Source organism: Chaetodon trifascialis, chromosome 6, assembly GCF_039877785.1.
Source record: "Chaetodon trifascialis isolate fChaTrf1 chromosome 6, fChaTrf1.hap1, whole genome shotgun sequence".
NCBI classification, from domain to species: Eukaryota; Metazoa; Chordata; class Actinopteri; order Chaetodontiformes; family Chaetodontidae; genus Chaetodon; species Chaetodon trifascialis.
The window spans coordinates 2,396,408-2,421,773 of record NC_092061.1 but is presented as its reverse complement, the minus strand read 5'-3'; the positions used below and the strand labels follow the sequence as shown (position 1 = coordinate 2,421,773).

Genomic DNA, 25,366 nt, shown 5'->3' with positions numbered 1-25,366 from the left:
TGTTTTCATGGAGTTCTGGTTCCTCCGGATGAGAGAAAGTCAGTGAAACTTACATGCAGTGAAGCCTCTGCTACGCGACGAGGCGTCTTCCTGCCCACAAATATTTTACATAATGTGTTCAATTCCTCATCAGCAACAACAACAATAACGCTCTTTATGAGCAACAGATCCATACCGTAAACTGTCAGCCAGGTTCAGCCTGAACGCAGCTTTAAGACGTGATCTCACCCTCAGGCATCTCCTGCTGATCTCTTACACATCTCCATGATCACGTCTCAACACTCCAGCGGCGCCAGTATGTTCTGCTCTTTCTCTCTCTGCTTACTGAGGGCTGCAGTTCATTTTCAGTTGTTACTGGTGAGTATTTTATGAAGATTAACAAAAGACCTGAGTTAAATTAACTATGAACTGCTGGATTAGTTTGAAAATCTAGTTACAACTGATGCCTCTTGGGGGAAAATCTGCATATTTGTGTCTGATACTGTAGAAAAGTGGGCACAACTTGGAAAATATGCAATCTCTCTTAGTGGCTGAAAGTGAAAATGAGTGGATATTAGCAAAATATTGACAAATAGTGCTGCAACGGACAATTATTTTCATTATTGATTAATCTGATGGTCTTCTTGATCAATCATTTAGTCTCTAAAATGACCAGAATACAGGAAAATAACAAGTCCAAAGGCCAAACAGCAAAAACTTGAGAGGCTGGATCCAGTGAATTTTGACCACTTTTGCTAAATAATGACTCCAATGATTGATCAATTAGCAAAATTGTCGTAGCAGCTTTCTGTTGATCAACTAATCGATTAGTCGGCTCATGGTTTCAATGCTCTCCACCGCGAACTTCAGCGTCACTCAGTCAGTTCAACAAACACTTTCAAGGTCGTGAAGAAATATGGCTCCATTGTACTCATTACGGAGAACAAAAGTGTAACCTGAACGTCTTTACGTTTCACGATTAGCACAAAGAAAAGCTGATAAATTTCACAAGGAATCATGAAAACTGGCAGACCTGCATACGTCTGTAAAACCTGATACAGAACTGCTTCAGCCAAGGCTCCCCGTACCATCCCCTACTACTCCATGACTCAATTTTATTACACTGATTGCTTTTCACTCCTGCGATGGAGGCTTCCTCCAAGCGAGGTCTCCTGCAGTCATTTAATATACACCACGGGCGCTTTGCTCTTTTACAAGCTCCATGCTGGTTAGCAGCGAGGCTGAGGGTGAAGAAACTCAAGCTGCCTTTGTGCATGTTTAAAGAAATGGAAAGTTTTAGGTGTAAGACTCAAAACAAACAGGTCAAGTACTCTGACCTGACTTTTACTTTACTCTCTGGGACATTCCTCCAAAATGACCTCATAAGGGACAGCAGGCCTGGAAAGCAATAAAATCTGTCTCAGTGGAGATGGCTTTTCCATCAGCTCTCCGGCTTCATTGTTCAGGGCCGCGGTTCAAACCTGCAGTCTGGGACCCCCTGTGGCAGCTCCAAGGATCGGGGAAAGGCTGCAGCATTTACGCTGCTCAGATATAAGCTCTCACATCTTAAACTCTTACAGTGTTACAGTCACCACGGGCTAACTTTATAGCCATCGGTAGCTAAGAGGTTAGCTACTGCGGGCGACAGCAAAAGCATTGAAGCTTGATTCTACACAATGCAATAAGTCTTTTTTTTCTTCACTTTTGTCAGAAAAAAGAACAAAACCCATCGCGGCCGACGGTGTATGGAAGTCCATTGCACAGAGCAGATGAATTTACCCTGCACAGAAAAGCAAAAACTCTCTTTTTTTGGTCACAAATGTCAATATATCTTACTGCAAAGGTAGCCAAAGTCATGAAAAACTACCGTCTTTAAAGCATGGAGCTTGTTTTCCTGCGTCCTCTCAAACATATAAGATGGAAAAATGCATGCAAACATTTAGGAGACATTCAACTACAACGCTGACAATAACTTCAAACAGCTCGGCATGCTGAACTGGTTAAAGAGCCGCTGATAGCGGCTGCCTGAAGCCATCAGATAAAATGCGACCTGACTGTCAGCTCGGCGTGAACCGGTTCTTACCTCGAAGGGAAAAAGGAAACTGAATTTAAGAACATTTAATAAATCAGGCTGCTGCACAAAGTTGGCAATAACACGTTACTTCAGTGCATGTAGATACACTGACAGGTTTGTTGGCAGTTAAAATAGACACAGTGGATAATAATTAAAGTCACAATGGTGATATTCAGTCAGTGCAGGATCCCACCGTAAGGTTTAATGTTGGGCTGCCAAATGGGACTAACAGATGTTCCTATCGAGCAAAAAATTAATAATCATTTAAACTAATTCTAACATAAATGGTTGTTTATGAGGTTTCATTTTTGTGAAATTATCTTTAAATATGTTGGATCCCTAATTATTAATAATTTTTCACAGTACAATGTGTTTGCTTTTGGCCCCTGGCCCTCCATGAAGTTTCGGTTTTGGCCTCCAGGAGAAAAGGTCTGGGCTTCCCTGGTTTGGTGGCACGTGCAGCATCACCTGTGTCACATAAAGACACAAGCAGAGGACGCAGACTCGTACATTAGCCACGCTAGCCTCGAAGCTATCGCCCTGATGAGCTGATGCTAACACTGGAGGCTATATGTTGACATATAGCCTCACCACTGCGACACAGAGCTCAATCATGTGGGAATGTTGACTGGACAGACAGACAGACTGCTGTAATAATGTCTGTCTGAGGCTCCGGCTTTTTAATGGCAAAGCTCAGCCTGGCCAGTGGAAATAGCTGACTAAATATTGGCAAAACTGTCAAGACTAAATATTGGCTCAAAGTAAATGGAAGCTCTGACTGACAATCATTAGGTAACCGTGCGTCTTCGCTTTCAGTTGAAGGTATTTGGAGGTTACATAACAGAAGCATGATGCTCAGCATTTAAAATAATCTTTAAGGCACTTTTTCAGTAATTGAGTAATGCAGTTATGATTTTACTGTTTGCTTCTTCTAAACTAACGGGGCTACCCGCCTGAAATAGCTGCTCAATTGAGAGCTTAGGTTTGATTATGTGTCCGACTAGAGCAACGAGCTCAACCTGTGCTGAACAATAAAGCTTTTGAGTGAACACTTAGCAAATTGCTACCTTAAGATCACCCAGGCGGGGGGACAAGAACAGGCTATAGGAAAAGAAATCTGCCACATCGCTCTGCAGAAACAGCGAATGTTATAAAGTTTTACTTATGAGACAATTCAATTGACAGGCACCCTATTGTTCCACAGTGGAACTGGCTGCCAGCTTTGCGAAGGGAAACTAATAAAACCTTTCATTTGATTGCTGTTGCCGGATGAATGTAACTTTTGAGTAGTTTCAGCAGGCTTTTTACGTCCCAGCATCAAGTCCTCGGCAATGACATGCGACATTTACAGCAATCTGTCAAACGGACCATCATTATGAGTACGCGCTCTGCCTCTTGGAGGAAATTAAACACTTGACAGTCTTAAGTGTGCACTGTGCACATTCATCTGCAGGGAGTCAGCGGCACAGAGGTAGCGTTTCAGAGCTGACCCCGGTTTCACATTGTGCCTCATTGTGATGAACATTTGGGCTTTGGGCTGCCAACGGGAGGCTGGAGGACAATGAGGCGAAACTCCACACGCCTCCATTAAAGCTGTGCCCAGTGATCAATTACTGTTGTAGTAAATTACAAGTTCCATCCATGCATCATGTCTGCTCAGACCAAATCCTCCAGCCAGCAGAAAACCTGGGGGTCATCTCTTTCATCGCTGCGACTGAAGAAGTGAAAGACTGGGCTTACATGTTCACGAATGTTTCCAAGGTAAATTTCCAAACTAAACACACAAGCACTGCCAGCGTCCAAAGTAGGAGTGCCGGACTGGTTGTCTGTTGTAGTCTGACCGTACGGTACAAAGAGCCTGCAGACACTCAGCCAAACCATGAGCTCAACACTGGCCTCTGAGAGCAGCCCGAGCCGAGAGGACACTAACTGTATACATGTGTTTGTTCAGAAGTGAGGGCTTATTAAGCTTGTCTCGTTTTCTGATGTGGTCCAGGAAATGCCTTACTGCTCCACTTAAGCCATGTTTAGGTTATAGCAGTAAACATTTTGTAGCCAGATTTCTCCACGCTATAAGACTCATGCTATATTGTAAAAGGTTGGAAGGCAGGCGCGCACTCATTATCAACTTGGAATAACATTACGTCACTGCAAGCTGCTGAATCCAATAAACAATAGGAGGATGTCACCGTTTCTCCTTCAATAGCTGATTTCTGGGAGCTCGATGATATGAAAGCTGAGTCTTCAGCAGACATTTGTTCTCTAAACTGATGTGTGAAAAATGGAAATAATGCTGGAGTTTGGCACAACACGGCTGGCAACACATTATCGCGTGCGCAGTGGAAAAAGCAGTTCCCGTTCTGTGGTTTTCTGGGGTTTCTCCTGTGAAATTGGGGAGTAAGGGCAAGGAGCATGCTTTAATCTGGAAAATATTACTTGGGGGTGGAAGAACATGGGAAACAATAACACTCAGAGGATTCCTCTTCCACCCTCTGGGCTCTGTGATTTGGAGATATGCTTTAGTCTGCAAGTTTAGCTCACCACAACTACCCTCTTGGCCTCCGTCCCATGCTACTCTTTTTCCACCTCCCTCTAAAGTGGGCTTTTGTCTTGCTGGCCCATGAAGTAGAACGGCTGGACAGCAGCTCAGGAAGAGCAGAAATCCCTCAGGTAACAGTTGGGTAGGCTTAGTCTGCCCTACAATAAGCTGGCTTCGCTCCAGGTCATTTAAGATGAACGTTCATTCAGCTCTCAGGCCACTCGGACCGTCCTCCCGCCAGCTCAGCTGTAATAGATGACACCGGCGTGTTATGAGGTCTTGCCGCTGTGCGTGGAAAGCATCCCGTGTTCAGTCAAGGACTTCCTCTTCACACATGGAGAAGTAATCAAAACATGGAGGCAAATGGAGCAAGTAGGTCTTCCTTCAAAGCAGAATGATTCCCTTCTGTTTTTGACATTGAGACAGCCAAAGCCTTCCGGCGACTGATTAACTACTGTTTTCACAGAGGAAACCATAACAAATGATTTGTAAGATGTTGTCTAACAAAAATGACCACAGGGACAGTCAATGGAAAGTCTAATCTACGTTTGCTTCCTGCTGGGATGAATCGTGGAAAATACCTCATAAAAAAAGGTAGGACGCAGAGAAGAAAAGCTGGAACACAGAGCAGCTTCAATCAGCTCTCTTCTGGACTTCAGTCATTGACAGTCCATTGATAGTTTGGATATCTGTAGATGTGGTGCCTTCGTGATGGTCTGTCCAGGATTTATCAGAGGTCACCTGAGCTTCAAGTCTGCATGTGAGCAAAGCCTATTTTGAGAAGCTACCGTACCCTGACGAGGTGGCAGAAAAGTCATCAAACACAACTTGGGCTGCTTGTTTGACTTAGAGTGATCCAAGACAAACAGTCTGCAGCTTCAAAGTATAGCTACGCTGACTGTGTGGTCCGTTTCCATCTATGGAGCCATGTCATGCCCGTAAGGACTCTGACGTACAAGCTTCAAATTTACACCCTCCAGTTCAAAAACGTTGGGACAGAATGTGATAACGTGTTGATCCTTCCTGACATGAACTCAACTGAAAACAGCACAGAGACACTATATTTAATGTTCAAGCTTATTAGCTTCATTGCTAACAGGTGCTAGCATCATGATGGGGTATGAAAGCGAGGACGGAGCGAGGTTCAACACTTTGTGAACACATGATTGGATAAAAGACACGGACTGATTGAAAATGATTGACTCTGGTTTTGTTTCCCACGGCGTCCAGACTTTTTTTGGAATCAGGGTCGTACGCCAAACATAAAGGCCAACAAGTGAACAAACATGTCACAAAGGGAGGGGGCTGCTCTTCCAGTCACCGTGCCTGAACAGGAAAACTATGGTAATGACTCGAGCCATTGGAACAGGTCTGCTCATTTATATTAATCTAATCTGACTGAGACCTAAACTGGAGCACGGCCAGCTGTCAGGTTACAAGACTGAAGCTGCGGAAATCATCTCATAGAGGCAAATTTCCCTGGAGGTGTATTTGTTACTGTACTTACTGATACTGAGCAAAAGTCTGATTTCTTAGCAGAGTTACAGATTACAGAAAGACTCTGGCGTCTGTACGGTAAATACACCTGCAGCACGCAGCCTGAAAATGCAGCTTCCTGCCCTCAGACCTGCACACACGTGCGTCCTGAGCAGCCCTAATCCACAGCTTGCCAGTCACTTTTTAATAGCGTGTTAATGTGATTCCCATCAACCTGTTAAATGCGGAAATATCACGTGACCACGTTATAGGTGCCAGGTGCTTGAATTCAGGTGGTCGGCAATCACTGGTAAATGGTGTAAATGATGGAAGCCAGGCATAAATCCCTGTTTGTTATTATATTTTTATCAACCTGCTGTTAGATCATTTAAACAAATCATGATCTGGAAATGTGCTTTTCTATGAATTTACTATATTTTCATGTATCATCATAGTATCATATTATAGGTTGGGTATCACAGAATTTGCCCACATTCACCACTGGTATTTAGCACTTTGCCAGCTGTTTGAGGTCAACTATCCCAGCTGTTGACGTGGAAATTTCTGATTTCACGAGTTGTCAAAGCCCACTGAAAGCAACATTCGTCCTGGTCTGTGAGGGGGCAGGAACTCACGATGATGCTGCATTCACTGCAGATAATCTCACAGGGGGATGAGGAGCCGTTTCAGGCCACAAGCATTCAGTCCTCTGAAGGTTTGTGAAATACAGCAGCTGTTTGGAGGTTTGTGGGGGCTCAGAACTCTAAAAAGCTGGAGAGAAGGAATACACAAACAGGTATGTTTTCACTTTTAATTTCAAGCGGTTTAAAGCTCATTAGGAGAGAAACCGATTAGCCTGTTCAATTTTTAATTTTGGAAAAACTGGTTCAATATTCAGGGCAGGGTCAAGCAAACACACATGCTTTGTTGAAACAGGGATGGAAAAGGCCACACTTGACTGAATTTGGTCACATAAACTGGAGCGAGTGCTCCCTGGGAGTTTCAGGTCAATGGCTTTCACTTGGAAACCTGCTCATTAAGTGAGAATTTTTGAATAAAATGCAAAGATGGATAACATTGGGAACAAAAGACGCTGTTCATGGATCAGTTCTGATGTGGGTGTTTTGCTTGTTCGTTTCATGAGACACTCTCAGTGGACATATTTTGATGAGGGCGAGACAAAAGATGCACCCCACCATGCTGTTCATTAGCAATCATTGTGATTGGGTGCTAAAATTTCAAATCAAAACAGAGCGACCACATGCTACATGCTGCTAATTGGTGCAGAGACTGATTCAATTATTACACGGGATGAAATAAAGGTCTAGCTGAAAACAGAGTTCTGCCGTCATTGTATTACCGAGTTCACAGTTCAAAGTGCACCTGCAGACTCTGTTTTGGAAATGTGAATATTGAGATGTGTGAACCGATGCTTCTACCTGCAAACAGCTACCTCTTCACTCTGACGTCTTCGCACAAGCTTTCTCTCAGAGAGCACAAGCTAACCAAAGTCTGCACACTTTGACAGACGTGGCTGAGCTGACTTTCAATATTTACATTTTAATGAAACATTTCCACTTCTGTGGGTACTTTCTTTCAGCACCGGAGCTCTGAAAGACTTCCAGTCAACACTCGTCCACCTCTGTGCAGTTAAGCATCAGTGTACAAGGATCGTTCTGTGTCCAACAAACCACAAAGACGACCCACCTCAAGATCAGGGTCAGGCCTGCATGTGTGAGGCTGGATGCTCGGTGAAGAAGGGCGACAAAGGACTAGTAATCAACTGACTGGCCACAGAGCAAACATCATGAAATACTGCCTGACCACTGTATTATATATATATATATGTACTGTATATACACACATGCATAAGTTTGCACACAGGAATATTGTTGGCCAGTTTCTCTCCTGAATTTGGAGAAACGTGGGATTTGCCAACAAACGCGTTTTCCAATTCTGCTTCTTCAATTCCTAAAAAAGCTCAGATGTACTGATCTTACATTCATGTGTTGGCCACACATGTGTCAATGCATGTTTGTGTACAAGCACATAAAAGTTTGACTGCACGAAAGACAGCAGTCGTACAGCAACATGCAATCACTGCACAAAAGCAGAGGAAAGTATCCTGAGCCGTACCCAACAGTCGTCCACCATGAGGTCTTATTTTAGTGCAGCGCGTGTGATTCATGATTCTCTTCCATGTACTGCTTCTTTAAAGCTACATAGGTCAGTGTCAGCACGACAGTAACAGTGTTTAACGTCGGGCTGAGTTGGGGTTTGGGGGTGTCTCTGCCGCCATCAGTAATTCCATAAACAGCAAGGAAATGAGCTACGGTCTACCTTGAGCTGGGGTGCCGTTGCAATCAGTCCCCCAGGACATCTGCCATTAAATCTAGCAGACCTGAACCTAAATACACAGCTACAGAACAGACCTGGTTCCCCACAGTCCAGGAGCTGAAACCAGAGGGAAGAAGGCTACCATTCCTGCGCTGACGTGGCTTTACTTCATGTCACACCTGGCCTGGGGGCTAGCTTCTTCAAACATGATACTGTTGCCTAATAAATGTCCAATAAGGTTTGAGAGAGCCAAGAAGGTGACATTTAAAGAGTGATCACCGCTGCTGTAAAACCAGCCTGTCACATAAACATGTGGGATGACCATACGAACACAACTGGGTCCAAGATTCATGATTTGACTTGAAGATGCTAACTCTCAGAGCTAAGCAGACCCTCCCTGTTTTATATGCACATGCCTGCCACAACTGCAAAAAACAGTCTGCAGACACTACACAGTAGTGTTTTATACTGCATGTGCTTTATTTCCAATGCTGGTTTTGGAGGGAATTCTTTGTATTTGCAGCAGCTATGATCATCGGGCTGAAAAAGTAGGTCAAATATGCTGCTGACATAATCCTCACAAACATCACCGAGAGCTGAGCGGAGCTTTGTGAAACCTGAACTCTGCTACTGACGGCCTCCCCTGACGACAGACCTACAGTGTACGTGTTTAAAATGAAAACTGCAGGACTTTCCTGCATCGCAGCTCTGTCCTCGTGAGTCCGTGACGGGCCGTCAGACGGCCTCCTTGAAATCCACACAGACCAACTGCCATTGCCTTTCAGCAGCGCATTCGCTCGCACGTCATATTTTAAAGCCCATCTTACATGGCACAGGCCTTTATTTGTTTTCCTGTCCTGCTTCCATGGATCCCCAATCACAACAGCTGTTTTTCAAAGCCTTTACCTTCTGAGTGCCTTCCTCTGGATTCTTTCCAAATGATGTAAAGACGGCGCTCTTGTAAAACATGTCTGGAAACCATACGCTGAAGCTTCAACGGTCATGACAAATATCTATTGTAACCTTGATCTTACAAACCCACGCTACGAGGCAGCGTGTCAGACTTAATGTACGCAGGACAGTGAGGTGCTTTAACGCTTGTTAGGAAACAGATGAAGGGATGAACTTCTGAATTGAATCTACACAAATGAAAGACAGACTGAGGCCAGATCTCCTGATGTCATTTGCAGCTCCAGCATCGTTGGCGATATACCGTTAAATCCCTGCATGAGTGACGTCGGCTGAGTTTCAGACGAGGCCACACAGGCTGCTCACGCTTTCAACATCAGACTAACGAAGTCTGAATGAAATCCTGTTCCTCTGAGTTCTCACACGTTCCATATTTACTGGTCTCTTCTGGCGGTTTCTGCAACAGTTGGGGTGAGCTTGACAAAATCCTGAGCCAGTCCCATTCTTTCCACTCAGATCATAAAACTGAATTTTCCTCCCAACAGTACGGTCCTTGTGGGTCTAGCCACCAGGCGCAGGGAGTGCTAGGCCATGGAATAATTAAGCTAACTCTTTCCATGCCACATCACAGAGGAAAATATTAATATTTCTATTTTGATCAATTTCGTACCATCTCATTCATGATGCGGTCGTGCAGAAGAAACGGCAAAGAGAGGCTCCTCCAACAGCAGCGTACAAAAGTGAATTCACAGCCGTAATCAGCCTGTCAGTCAAAAAATGTAAAAAAAACAGCAGAAACAGTCGTCCAGGGGTGACGAGGTCGACGCAGGTCAGCGGAGAGCCATCCATCACGGCTGGCAGACGTGCAGAGCCATGTTTCAACAAAGGTCACACACTGACAGCCAAAACACAACCTCGTTACATGTGATCCCATTGGAGAGAAATATCCACCAGAAAACACTGAAACACTCAGAAGAAAAATTCAAGTTTTAGCTGCAGTGAGTTTGTTTTCAACTGTACGACTCGGATGTTTGGGTCAGCTGAGGCTAGAAGTGACTCAGCACTGTTCTCAGTATGCATTTTGGCTTTTTGAGTACATTATACTGTATGAGTACATTCATTTTACAGTGATGAACTGCAAGTGAGCTCCACTTATTCCTACTTTAAATACTTAATATCTAATTCATTTCCTATCTACCCTTTCACCTCAGCTTAACCTTTTGCTCCAGTTCCTTTCTGTTTGTAGCTCAGGTGATGGTACACTGCAAGGCTGGATTACCAACCAGGCAAAGATACCGAGCCCCAGAGTAATCTGATTACTTGCAAATTTCTTAGGGAGTTTACACAACATTAACTGCATTATTATAATCTTGTGGGCCTTCTAGAGGGGTCCTGTGTCAAAATCGAGGTCCAACATCTTTATTGTTTAAATTGCAGAGCTCATATGGTGCATTTTCCTAAATAAAGTGTCTTTAAATTACCACGAAGCTACAAAAATAAAGAAAACGAGGGTCCAGCTCATAGAAGTCAGACGAAACGAGAGCTCAGCTGAACATTTTTAGGTAAATCCAACCATAATATACGGAAAATCAAGACTCTGTTCGTATGCTGTACCTCTGTTTTTCCGATTATCCAGCTGTTTACTGACAGATCTGCTTACACGTTTCTTGCTCTTACTTATAATCTCTCTCTGCTGAGGTGGAAGCCGCTCACGTCCAGCCCTTCATACTGACGTTTAAATTTATTCCACAGCGCTTGTGTTTTTTCTATCATTGTGTGGCTTATCCAACTTTAAGTCATTCACCTTAGAAAGAAACGCATGAAACCTAATGCGGATTCCAAGATTTAAGACATGGAGTCTCTTTTTGTATAAATACTTTGATTTGTGTATTTTACACAGATTTCATGCATCCAGTTGCCTCAAAGCGATAAAAGCTATGATGTCATGTTTTCCCTTTCAGCTCTGAAGGAGGTTCTGTACGTTGTTGCCGAAACATCAGCTCATGGAAAAAAGCCTGTGCTGTATATCCGTCATTCTGAAGTGCTCAAACTTATTCCACCAGTTCTCCACCCGGCAGTGTTTCTCGAGCCGGGCGCTGCAGGTCTTTATCGAGCGCAGCTGTCATAATGAAGACCATCGGGGCAGATCATAAGCTGCAGGTTGCGCTGCCTTTTCTAACATCTGAAACACCTGAACACTAATTTCAAAATGCTGCGCTGATCTAAAAAAAGATGTGCTTGACGTACAGAAGCGCTGCAGGCTCGCCGCTCTCGCCTCACTTCCTCATACCTGGAAGAGCTTGTTTTGCTTAACTCCCATGCGAGTTTCTCTGAGGAGACGCGTTACACAATTCACTAATTAACAGCTGCATGTGAACAGTGTTTTGGTTGGGTGTCATCTTTTACTGAATCAGACATTAACTTGATAATTTGGCCTGTTTATGATTTAAAAGATGAAGTTAATGGTCACACTGCTATAACAGAAGCTGTCCTCCTGCTAATCCCACACTCACAGCTCCAGCGTGAAGCCACCTTCCATGATCCCTCCTCTGCGGTGCGTGCGGCTGATTGGCCACTCTTTCAATATGGAGGCAACTCTTTCCGCCTGACATTTTTATGATGTGCTCTTGCTCACCAGCTGAGGATTAGAGATGGAAAGGGAACTGATCACTGCGCCGACACTGTGGTTTTGGATGAGACTCAATGAGTCACTCAAAACACTCGACACTGAAAAGCCTCCCAGCCGCTGAGTAAGAGTGCCTTTCACCAGCGAGCCACAGTCAGCTGCAGCTCTCATTTAGGACGAGAAAGACAAGAAGATGGGCGCAAACAACTGAATAAGAGCAGATCAGTGTAACACGAGACGCATCAGAGCTTAATCACATTTTCTCTGATCAAAAAACTCTTCACGGGATCAGCTTGTCGAATGCGGGACCGGCCCTTCAGGCTGACTTAATCCGGGATGTTATGAAATGAAATTTGTTCACGTCTTGCCGGTCCAGCATCTTCTGCCAGGAACATCGTCTCTTAAAGCCAGTTGCACATTCTCGCCGTGTCATCGGGGGAAGCATTTAGACGGTTCCATTCATTAAAAGAGGAAACTGAATGAACCGTGGAAGAAACGCTGAACGACACGTGATCTGGACACACGAATAAACGAATGTCAAACTTATGAAATCCGTTATGCAACATACGCAAGGACTGTGTTTACTGCAGTGATGAGGAGAGGCTGGTTGCATCTTCAGCACTTTGCAGTGTACAATATTCGCTTTCACTTACTATAAAATCACGCCCCGAGGAGGTTTCAGCAGAGAGGTTAAGTGCTACCTATTGCAAATAGCTTTCCCAGTCTTACTACATTTGGTTAATAGTGCATGGGAACATTTCCCCAAAGTTGAACTTGTTTTATGACTCAAGCATTTCTTAATAAAAAACACATGAATGCAAAGTGTACAAGAGCCTGGATGACAGAGATGCACCGAGGCCAACAGGAGAGGGAAATTAAAAACAATACAATGGAAAATGCTGATTGTACGGAGCACCTGAATCCTTGCACACATGGAGATGCAGCATAAACATGATGGAGACAAGCGTCCTTTTCCAATTCACTGTCATTTTTTCCCTTCCTTTCCTATTTAATACACATCCTGACACTTTCAGAGTTTATAGTCAACACACATAAAAGTCAGCATCTGTAACATGTTGCGCGTTTATGCTCCTGAGGGCAGAATCATGCATCCTATGCATTGTAAAACAAGCTCCACAGCCAAACAGAGACGTTTTATTAAACACAAAGCCACAATAAAACTCTCGAGTACATGTTTTGGTGTATGCTGTATGGCAAACTGTAGCTTGATACGCTGGCTACTGTTAGGCGCAGAGATGATTTGCTCGAGGCTAAAAAGCACACAGAGGTAAGTGATGAAGAGCGGCTCATCTGGTGCTGCGACGAGTTCGGTCCAGACAGTTTCATTTCAATGACTGACAAGCAGTTAAAAGCAGATGTAGAATAGTTTTAATAGCTGCTAGAAATGTGTATATTCCTCTGCAATTAAGCTGCTCTGAAGTCTGTATGTGCACTGAGTAGAAAACTATTAAATACCAATAAGCTTTGCAGAAACAGTGGTAACAAGACTGGCCGGCAAAAACCTAAATCTCACTGAAAACAACACAAAAACAACAGCCAAGGCAACCAAAGCAACAAAAGCCTCCACGGCCAAGTTCCAGCTTGAGAAATTTATTGTTTATACTGAACATTGGCGGGACTGTCCTCGCTGACAGGACATGTTTCATATCCTTCAGTCCACCAGCACACATGGACACAAGCAAGCGCAGCTCGGCTTTTTGAGTAATTACGTAATGATCCCTCCCGAAAGATGGAGTTCAAGTGTGCAGATCCTGCTCCTTTCTGACATCTCACCTCCAGGCTGTAAAGCAGGGTCAGCAGACCTGGTCTGAGTCAAACACCTGGATCCGCTTCCTATCTGACGGCCTCTCTCGGGGGAAGCGTTCATTCACGGCCAATTAGGATGTGATCGGTGTAACATCAGTGCTGTCCACCACCTGAAGAGCCACGCAGCCCCAGCCAGAAATAGTGGTGGTGGTGAACTGGTGGCCGGGGGGCAGGGGGCTCGAAATCTGAGTCCTGTGTGTGTGTGTGTGTGTGTGTGTGTGTGTGTGTGTGTGTGTGTGTGTGTGTGTGTGTGTGTGTGTGTGTGTGTGTGTGTGTGTGTGTGTGTGTGTGTGTGTGTGTGGCTGGTGTTGTGCATGCTTGTGGATCTCTTTTGTGCCATGGGGAGGAGGGGGTGGAGAAAGAAGGCTGTTGCTTTAAACAAGAATGTGTTCATTTTTAAGGGAGAGGGGGAGGCTCTGAGCTCAATTTGTCTGCCTCCTGAAACACTGCTAGAGGATTTTTCATCATTTAAAAGCACCAAGGAGGGAGAGAGAGACAGACAGAGAGAGAGGGAGGGAGAGAGGTGCAGCTGAGAGAGACAGCCTCTTAGAGCTGTGAGGCAGAAGTGATGGATTCAGCCCACAGAAAAGTGACAGTCGTCTCCTAACGGGCCACAGGCAGTACACAAACCTGCCCTGGACTCCCAGCATTTATCAGGAAACCTCCTCCACCATCCAACCACGGTCACCAGCTGCCTCTCGAAAGTGCACCAACTCCTTCAAGTGGATTTTGGAACAATCTACTCAATGTTTGCTGAAGAGTTTCTGGCAAGTTGAGCTTCTGCCGGGCTAATGACGGTCTTTTAATAACAGGCTTTAAACAGAGCTACCTCTCCACGGCTGGAATGGACTAAGGTGACAAAGAGCGAGTGAGCAGACGGGCAGCGAGGGGAGAGGAGGACGCAGAGGTGCAGCTTTCTCACTTGGGATGAGTTTCTACGAGGTGAACCTTCAATCAGCTCTGCCAGGAGGGCAAGACAACTGAGAGCGCCTCATCAATCCTCTGCAGTTATCTCGTAAGCATCTTCTAACCTTTGATCTATTTCCATATTTCTCTTATGTACTGGTTTATTTCACAGGCGCTCTGCTCACATACGGTAATTCAAACATGTCAGTTATTGCGTTGATAAATCGTCCACTTCTGTAACAAAGAGCCAACGATGACCTTTCTTGGCTTGACAAGCTGTGGTGTCTCAGTTGTAACACAGCGGTGAAGCAGTTCGTTTAACTGACTGAAGTCTTTCTCTTTGGCTGTTCGCTCTAAAGCTGCTGCCCTTTATGTAATATTTTCTTTTGATCTTAAATTCAGCCGGAGACACGCAGCATCTGTTATCTGACTCACTGCGTGGTGCCAGAGGGTAATTCTACTTTCTGATGACTAACCGGACTGATGACTGATGGAGGGGGGTTCATTCAGCGCAGGGGGATGCTGGAGAGCGGGCTCTTCAGTCATTCTTTGCTACTGATAAAACACTTAGCTTGTCATAACATGGGACCCTAAAGGGGTAAAAGTAGCTCACATGAGGAGAGCGTGCAGGAGATGATGCTTTGTAGGACACAAGTCGCCGTAGAGATTTCTTTGCTTATACCTGAAAAGTACCATTGACTTCAAAAAAGAGAAAAAGATGTCAAGCAGTCTGCAGCTTCAGGATGTTCCCCTGGGCTCCAGAGGACAGGGGAGCAGGCGGCTGAATCCCGGCTTTGTTTCTGTTGCCAGGGCGGTGTTTGGATAAGGGGGCTTTGAGGCAGCATGCTGGAACTTATCGAAACAATTCCTGAGACCCCCTGCCTCCCCGTCTGACTCAGATCACAAGTGGGGTACGGAAGAAGGCACCGAGAGGCAAGAAACACAGAAGCGAAGCTAAATCTGAACAAAACTTGAACCCTCCTGCTCCACAGAGTCAAAACAAATACTGTCCTTCAGCATCAAACCGAGCAGGTAGTTGAGGTTAATCATGTTCCTCGCTTACAAGGATTACATGCTTGAGGAAAGAATGAGGTCACCCTCAAGGTAATGTAATAGTGCAGATTACCATGAGCAAATTGAATTTGACTCTGATCCAACACATATTGGGTGTCATGCAGGAGACTGCCAGTTCTCAGCGGAGTTGGCGCTAATTTGAACATTCAGCACAAAGCCGTCCCGCAAAGTGCCCGCTTCTTTTCGGCTACTGACAAATTAGGTGCTGTGTAGTTATGTTGTGATCTCCTGTTGTGGATGAGGATGATGTGATTACGAAGCATTCACAAAGAAAGTAGGACACTGGGAATGAACTGGGTCATCAGATACAGCGTGTCTTACAGCTGCGGCAAGATAAGGGGAGTAGCGGTCCCGCGTCTAGAGGGTCCAGCTCTCCCCGTCTGCCACCGCCATCGACTCTCCGTGTGTGTATGGCAGCTCGCTCTAATGAGGTGACGAAGAATGCGAGGAATGCCATGCTCACGCTGAAATGAGAGGGGCTGGGGTGAGAGACATTGGTCTGAGCGAGGCTGCCCACCCTCTAATTAATATGTGCTGAGCATGACCAAAAAGGCTGGAGCGCAGAGACACACTGACCTATCCGCCGCACCCGCCGATCACACTTGATTTAACATGGAGTGAAATCCAGGAGGAGGAGTCGTGTAAACACAGACTTACCACCTGAAAACAGTAAAACCAAAACATCTTGGTGTGAAGCAGACTTGAAGAAATTTACCCGAGAGCAGCTGCCAATCAAATCACGATGAGAGCGGTTGTTCGCTGCACTTCAGCTCCTGAGCAGAGCCGTCTGTGACACTTCTCAGCACCAGTTAATCATTGCAGCTACTCGCCAGTCAATGGCAGCTTGTTAAAGTGAACTGATGTTAGGACAGTAATGAGCTGTGGGGGCTGTTAACAGCGAAGAAGGAGGAGGAGGAGGAGGCTTGCTGTTGTTCCCTCTGGCAGACTGGATGGGTTAATAACAGGCTGTCTGTGTCGGGGCAGGTGGGACTCTCTCCGGGTCCCTGGGAGACTGAGCCCAGCAAGCGTTGTTATCTGAAAACAGGCTTTAATGGCAAAAACACCCGCACGCCCCGCGAACGCTCGCACACATTTCATCACAAGCTGCAAACGTTTTCCTCTCGGCTTTGAAGTGCAGCGAAGCTTTCGAGCGGGAGATTCCGGACTAACGACGTCCAACGTGGGACTCCTCCTCGGCGGGGGTAAATCACTCGGCATTTCTGAGAGACAGAGCTCAAGTTCCAGGGGTAGAAACCGCAGGAGCCACGGGCCAAACACAGTCATCAGCACATTACAAGGGACAGGCCCTGGGCTGCTCTATTATCTTAGTATGGGCTTACTCGGAAGCTGTTATTAGTGATCGCTTCTGGCCTTGATCTGTTATACTAAAACAATTTACTGATCTCTACTGGAAGTATTTCTTCGCACAGTGTGAAGAATATTCATGACGGTCTCTGCATCAGCCAGCGTTGGCTGAGGTGACGTCATTCAGCCGGATTCTGTTAGCAGGATTATGAAAGACCTCATACTGTGCTGACAGAAGACAGCTTCATGGCAAATTTGAAAAGAAACTACACCCTTCCTTTGAGTGCTTTTCACTCAATGCGGTCACGTCTGATGCCAGGTAAGATGTAATATGAAAAAAAAAAAACAACAGGTTACGCAACAGACAGCCTGCAAACGCCGCCGTTGGAGTTTTTCTTCCAGGAAAAAGACGTGTTTACACATTCTATTCTAGACAGATGAAGCCAGAGAGGTCGAATGTGCTGAGGGTCATGTTCTTGGAGAGCGCTGCATTTCTCTCCTCCATGTCTCCAACCTAATGTGCTGGCAGCACGCCCGGATTAACGAGACAGAAACATTTCTGCTCTCTTCCCAATGTTGTGCTGATTATTATGCGGTAGATTACCTTTCACACAGAGATAAGGTATAACAAATGTGTGAGGGAAGCACTCGTAAGGTTGGCCATTCTGATTCGGCTCTTCAAAACCGAGCCAATATAGGCCTCTCTATAATGCTTTCTGATTAGATGGGCCCCTTCTGACTCTGGGGAGGTGTTACACAGGACCTCTCTGTAATCCAATATGCAGCAGCTTTCAATTAAGGTGCCCCGGGAGTTCAAGGCCTTGATATCTTTGCACAGGAGTTACATTCTCCTCAGCACTCAGCGGCATCCCCTAATAACAGCACAACATCTACAAAAACTGCCAGCACCCATTTTTCTAATAAACTCTCTCCACTTTGAGCATCTCAGCCTCGTTAACCCTTGAGGAAAAGAATGAGCTGTGCCACAAGGTCGACTCATGAAGAAAGAGAATTTAAGAGAGGCTGTGATCTCTAATTTTAAAGAGGGATTTTTCTCTGATTTAATGAAGGAGTGAGGCCGAGGCACAAGGATAACGTTATGTAACATATCTAATTACATTCACCAGCACGCTAGATGGTCAAGATAAGCTTTCAGTCTGACAAGCGAAGCAGGAACAGCTATGGACAGGACTGATGCAACACGATCAATATTCAAAACAGTTCCTTGAATAGCATCATCTGCTAGCGTCTCATACTTTCCATAAGAAAATGAGTCCAGGCCTGCAGGAGAAGGCCGGCAGGAGTGTTTCTGTGTGTCAAGGACGAGCAGTGGCTGTCGCCCAGAGAGAGCCTGATCCAGCACAGCAAACTAAGCTAAACACACCCCGCTAGCAGCGATGGAGCTGGCTGAAGAGAGCGAAACATCTTTAGACGAGGGATTAGTAGCTTTCAAACTGCATGCTTCTGATAGTGGAAGGCTGATTTAAAACACTGGTTGTTCAACATCATTCTTTTTCAACAGTCTGGTGATTTTAATAAACCTTTTCAACAGTTTTAAACCTGGATGACTGAAAATTTATCTACACTGGCACAATTAAGGATCAAGAGCAGATGTGTTCCCAAGAATTACACTAAAAATCATGTGGAAAACAACTGTGAGCTCATGCCAGCGGTGAGAGTCTTGATTTATATATTACACGTGAATAATGTGAGTATAATCCACTTGCTGTCATGGAAAGTCTCAGCAGCTACTGGGGTGCTCAACAGGCAAGTGGGCGATTTCCTTTCAGATCTAATCTTTCTCGGTAGTCCATATTTCTGGAGTCTGTAATGACCTCCAGGCCTGCTGAGGCTGGGATGTGTATGCAGAGGGTGTCTGTGCCTGCTGCAGGCAGGTAATGGAGGGTAGGACCAGACTATCCTGACGGGTAGTCTTCTTCTGGTCTCAATCAGCACAGCTGTGAAGGACTCCATTGGTGTTCTGTCAAAATGAGCATGGAGCCCCATCTGGAGGGCTCTCAGTTACAACTGTATGGAAAAAAGTTTCTGGATAGGGTTGCTCATAGAGTCTCCTGCTTACCGACTGCAAGAGTGAGTCAGTTATGACAGGTTTTTAATGCAACACAGTCACGTTCTCCATTTTCTTCCCTGTTCTCCTCAGGCTTCGGTGCGTTGGACACAAACTCATGGAGGCCCCTTCAACGGTCCTGCTGGGGCTCCTTCTTGTTTATGGACTCGTCTGTGGGGTCCAGCAGACTCAGGGGAGTCCGTCAGACAGCAGACAGGGAAGGGACAGGACCCAAGAATTTGAGAGTAGTGAGGATGGTCTAGAGAGAGAGTTTCTCTATGCTGGACGGAGCAAACGTGCTCCAGCTGACCAGCAGCAGGACAAATGCTCCTACACTTTCATTGTGCCTCAACAGAAAGTGACTGGCGCCATCTGTGTCAACTCCAAGGAGCCCGAGGCCATGTTGGAGAACCGGGTCAACAAACAGGAGCTGGAGCTGCTAAACGTGGAGCTACAGAAACAGAAGAGGCAGATCGAGACCCTGCAGCAATTGGTAGAGGTGGACGGGGGTATTGTCAATGAAGTCAAGCTTCTGAGGAAGGAGAGCCGCAACATGAACTCCAGAGTCACTCAGCTGTACATGCAGCTGCTCCACGAGATCATCAGGAAAAGGGACAATGCCCTAGAACTGGCTCAGATGGAGAACAAGATCCTGAACCAAACCTCTGAGATGCAACAGCTCACCAGTCGATACAAAGACCTCGAGCACAAGTACCAGCACCTGGCTTCTTTGGCCACAAACCAGTCGACTCTCATTGCCCTGTTGGAGGAGCAGTGCCAGAGTCGCCCCCCCCCTCGCCACGTGCCGGTCCCCCAGCCCCGGCCTCAGCCACCGCCGCCGTCGCCACCTATCAACAAGCCTTACCAGCCGCCGGTCCTTCCGCGAATTAACAACCCAATCAGCAACGAGATCCAGAGCGACCAGAAGTCTCTGCCGCCCGTTCTTCCCACGATGCCCATGGGCACGCACAGCCCGTCCACCACCGACAAGCCCTCTGGTGAGTCTCACAAAGCGAACTCTTAAACACAGACACTTTATTTTGGAGTTCTATTTCTGATGCGTTCTCACCAAACACGTCTGTTACCACCACTAACACTGGTCCCAAACAAAGGATTGTGTGTCTCAGCCGGCTATATTGTGAACCTCTTAGTAATAATCACAAGACAGCTCCACGTACCCATTCTTCCAGTCATAGCCAATTTAAATGCATCCTACGCGTTCCCAGAGCAAAGGTCTCTGGGTGAGAACAAAAATGCTGTTGTCTACAGCCTTTTGAGATGCATATCATCTAATTGCCATGTTTCTACCCACACAGAAACACAAAGCATATTAGCGGGGTTAATACGTGTGTCTAAATGGAGCCCATGGAGCTCCTGAACATATGTTAGTGGATGATAAAGCTTTAAAATTGACATGAAGGGTGTTTGTGGCATTGGCCTGTTGCCGTTCCACTTCATTAGACGACTTCAGTTTTAATACGGCGGAAAAAAGAAGGAACCATTCCCAACATGACTACTGGGAGCTTTTTCCATTCACACTTTGTGATACTGCTCGCCACTTTCACCAGGCCTGCATGTGAACGGTAGCCTTTGTGTGGAATCTCTGAAAGGAGACAAGTAATTTCCTGCCCGCAGCCGTGCAACTAACACCCTGAAATGTTACATAAACCCTTAACACGAACACAGAGCTCCACACAATGCAGGAACGGAGGCAGGAAGAGAGAGACCTGAAAGAGCAGCAGAGGGAAACGGGGGATGGAGTCTAAGGAAAAGGGGAGGGGGGTGAAGCGCGAACAGAAAGAGATACCGCGAGTCAGTGATGTCATTTGTTCCAGTTGCACCAGGCAAGAATCAGTCATATGTTCCACCAAAGCAGCAGACTTTATCAGGCAGAACAGAGCAGGGCAGGGCAGGGCAGCTCTCTGGCTTGTATCTGCTCAACAGAGACATTCCTGAGAGTAAATGGATGGCAGAAAGCGGGAGAGGCAGATCTCATCCCGAGCGATTTAATGAAAGCGAGAACAACCTTGTTACTGAAAGAAAAACTTCTGGTTATCGATATCATGTGAACACTTTTCCACCTCTACGTTTCCTTTCTTTCATTCGTTTCCTCTTTCTTTGCATCTCTTGCAAACTGCTGATGCACCCCTCAACTCACCTCTGCTTCTCTGTGCGACCCCCTGTTCTCTTCTCATTTGTCTCCATTGTATTTAAACACTTTGTAATCCCGGCCAGTTGGCAAACTACACAAGTGTGAAATCTTGAGAACTTTCACAGCCAATTGAAGCATGAGAGCCAGTTGCCCCATTAGTGTTTTTCCATATCGACTGGGTTTGGAATTCGGGATAAAATCAGAATGGCACGCAGGAAAATTAGGTTTCTGATTTGCACCATAAAATCCAATAAACCAATACTGACCTTACACAAAATCTCTAAAACACTTGTAGCTTAAATTGTGTTGCTGCAGGAAAGTGCAGGGCTGATGCTGCGTAAAAGAAACTTCATGCTCCGCACACACAACTCCTCATATTGGAAAAAGCTTCAGCAGACTTACTGACGAGGATTTACAAGCTGTCCTTAAATCAACTTAGTCCCGGAAATCCTCTCTTCAAAACACGATGTGAGGCCTTAATGTGGATGCTGCCACTGAAAATGATGTGTGTGTACGATGTAAATTGCATGCAGACACATATAATACAAACCAAAGTGAAAGTAATATAAATAATAATCTTTCACTGTAGGTTTTTGCTACCGTTTCATCATTCAGTAGTCAGGATTCCCTTTGCCCTCATGCCAGTGTTTCTCTTGGCTGCACGGCCGGCAGCCATTTCCCATGTGAGAGGAGCAGCCAAAGTCAATTCTACTGTTAAAATGAGAGCCTCTGCTGAAAAATGGGATTCCCTATATGCAGAGTATAAAAACTCCTCTTGTCACTAAGACTTTTCCTGCTTTTCCCTCTCTTAACTTGTCGGATAATTGCTGTAACTGACTGGATTTTACTGCTGCTGACCTTTCTGTTCAGGTCCATTTAAGGACTGTCTGCAGGCTCTGGAAGACGGCCACACTGCCAGCGGCATGTACCTGGTGAAGCCAGAGAACGCAAACCGGCTTATGCAGGTGTGGTGCGACCAGAGGCATGACCCAGGAGGCTGGACCGTCATCCAGAGGAGGGTGGACGGCTCTGTCAACTTCTTCAGGAACTGGGAGACATACAAGGTGCGACAACCTCACACCAAATCAAGGACCTCACAGTTTGGAGGGGAGGCCGGTGGCTTATGTAGGCTGTTTTGACATTAACCAGATGTGAGCCAGTAATGAAAAGGTAATTGTTTAGCTTTCAAAAAATCTGATGCAGCAGCAGCCTCAGTCACCGCCGCAGCCGTATGAGTCATTAATTCCAGCAGCATCAGTCGGTCTTTGTGACGACTTCACACTCACATAAAAATGTGGGAACACTGGACTTCAGTGTCACATTGGCTGCCTGTGTCCCCATTGCTGGTACAAAATATCCTCATTTTCTAGATCATGCATCAGAGGGCGCCTGGTAAACAGACTTCTGCATCCAGCGGATGTTTGAAAGGGAAACCCCTCACTCAGCGAGAAGCAGCTCACTGGCAAACATTTGTTCCCTGGCCAAAAATTCACAAGAGTCCTGATTACATCTCAGCTTAGGGCAACAACGGAGGTCTTTCCAAGAAAACCTTTAAACCACACGAGATCTGAAACGGCATTGTACACTCATGAGAAGGAGTGTTTGTGTGATTCAAAGCATGTGTAGGGAAGATACCGCAAACCAACTTACACTGTGACCAGAGCCAGAACAAAGCAGTGAGGCAGCATCCAGCATGTCAGATTTCATACTATATGAACTGTACCCTGCTGTGTCTTCACCAACAAAATAATAGTGGAAATCTGGACACCCGATGCTGGCTATAAACTTGACTCAGAGGGTCCATTTATAATAATGTTCCTTGACGGTAAACATAGAAGAGCTAGAGTCATAATTACCTCCAGAACATGTGCAACTACCCTGAATCATCCCCCAGACATCCCGACGAACTGCTGAAAGCTTTTCAAAGGGCTTTCTGAGAGGATCTCACTGATAGCGTTTTTTTAATCACTGCACTTCACAGCAAGGCTTTGGCAACATCGACGGCGAGTACTGGCTGGGTCTGGAGAACATCTACTGGCTGACAAACCAGGGAAACTACAAACTACTGGTCACGCTGGAGGACTGGTCTGGCAGGAAGGTGTTTGCAGAGTACGCCAGCTTCAGATTGGAGCCCGAGGCCGACTTCTACAAGCTACGAGTGGGCCGCTACCACGGCAATGCCGGAGACTCCCTCACCTGGCATAACGGCAAACAGTTCACAACACTGGACAGAGACCATGATGCATATACAGGTAAGGATGAGGTCAGAAAGTTTAAACGTGACAAAATTTTGGCAGCTTTCGAGCAGCATTTGTTCAATGCAAACTTTCTCTTCCAGGCAACTGCGCCCACTACCAGAAGGGAGGCTGGTGGTACAACTCCTGCGCCCATTCAAATCTGAACGGAGTTTGGTACAGAGGAGGACACTACCGCAGCCGCTACCAGGACGGAGTCTACTGGGCCGAGTTCAGAGGAGGGGCGTACTCGCTAAAGAAGGTGGTCATGATGATCCGGCCCAACCCAAACACCTTCCACTAAGCGCCCATGAACACATGAAACCCCCACAGCTCCGAAAACTCACGCAACCCTCAGCAGCGCTGTTTCATGGAGGGCCACCAGGCCAAGCGACAAAGACAAACACCATGTTCAAAGTGCAATATCAAAGCATCAGGCTGGCGGAGCGCTGCCTCCTGACGACTCGGAAGAACCTGAGCACCTTTGAGCACCTTTTCCCTCCTCCGTACGACTCAGTAAAGACCGGCGCTCATCGCTCAGGAGTTGCTTTAAATACACTGTCTTTGACCGGAAAACCTGCTTAGCTGGCAGTTATTTGACAACAATTAAACTAAGCAGCTCTGAGGTATGAACCCTTCAATATATATTTAGTATGTATGTAAATGTTTTTTTTTTTTTTCAGTAACAAGTAAATGAGGTCGACACAGGAAACATATCCGGTGACTTTTAATTTCATTCTAAACACACTTTTCAAATGTGTAATTTATAGGAACATGTATTGATTTGTAATACAGGGTTGATATTCTGGCCAGTGTTTGTCGATGACAATAAAATATACCATAGAAATTGTGCCATTTCATTTCCTAACATTAAACCAAAAGTGCTAATACCAATACCCGCCGTTATTAACAGTATGCTTACGCAACATGTACTAGATTTGAGGAGGTACACTCTCAACTTCCTGCTTTTGTTTTTCTTAAAAATACTTGTTTTGAAATCTTGAATTGCTTAAACAGGTGTCCACCAATATGCTTGTATGAATCAAGCACTGTACTTACTGTATAAATTTAGTGGTTTGTTGATGTCAATAGATCCAAAACATTGTTTTTGTACATAAAAGATATTTGTAATATAATGTATTAAAACCTGTAATGTCTCCATTAAGTTGAAATAAAACATGTACAGCTTGTCTGTGTTTCTCTTGTTTTGGATATTCTGGTATAAAGCACACTGTGGCTCGATTAATCAATTAATTTGGCCTTTAAACATAATCTACCAACATAATAATAATCTTAACATAATTGCCTCTTTTGTTCAACCATCAGTCAAAAACCCAAAGACTCTTCATTAACTGTCATTAATCACAAAGGAAAAGCAGCAAATCCTCATATTTAAGAAGCTGGAAGCAGCACACTTTTGACATTTTCAGTTGAAAAAAGATTAATCGATTATCACAACAGTTGGCGATTGATTATCTTTCAGTTGACTAATTGATTAATTGACCAATCATTGCCGCTCAAAAGGCACATTTCAGTGTAATTCAGCCCGTGAAGTCACTCTGACACAGATGACGTCACAGTGCCTTTAGCCTTTTAACAGTTTATCAGGAATGAAAGTGTATTAATTAAATCCTAGAGGCTTCTAAACTAAACTTTGGTGGCACGGTGGAACAAGTGGTAACACTGTCGCCTCACAGCTAGAAGGTCCCCGGTTCGAATCCCGCTGTGGGCGCTGGTGGTGTGTCCTCCACCATGCCTTGGTGCTGCTGCTTGAGGGGAAAAAAAAAAAAAAAAGGGCCTTTCTGTGTGGAGTTTGCATGTTCTCCCCGTGTTCACCTCTGTAATAACCCCCACTAAAAA

The 25,366-nt window shown here is 45.4% G+C and overlaps 1 protein-coding gene across 1 annotated transcript; it reads left to right on the top strand.

Moving 5' to 3' along the window:
- Positions 1-14,264: 14,264 nt before the first annotated feature.
- angptl2b (angiopoietin-like 2b) lies at positions 14,265-24,697 on the top strand. The gene is made up of 5 exons (XM_070965415.1): positions 14,265-14,782; positions 19,214-20,118; positions 22,143-22,336; positions 23,254-23,524; positions 23,611-24,697. The coding sequence occupies exons 2-5, from the start codon at positions 19,239-19,241 to the stop codon at positions 23,808-23,810; spliced, it is 1,545 nt and encodes a 514-aa protein (XP_070821516.1). The 5' UTR covers positions 14,265-14,782; positions 19,214-19,238; the 3' UTR covers positions 23,811-24,697.
- The last annotated feature ends 669 nt before the right edge of the window (positions 24,698-25,366 follow it).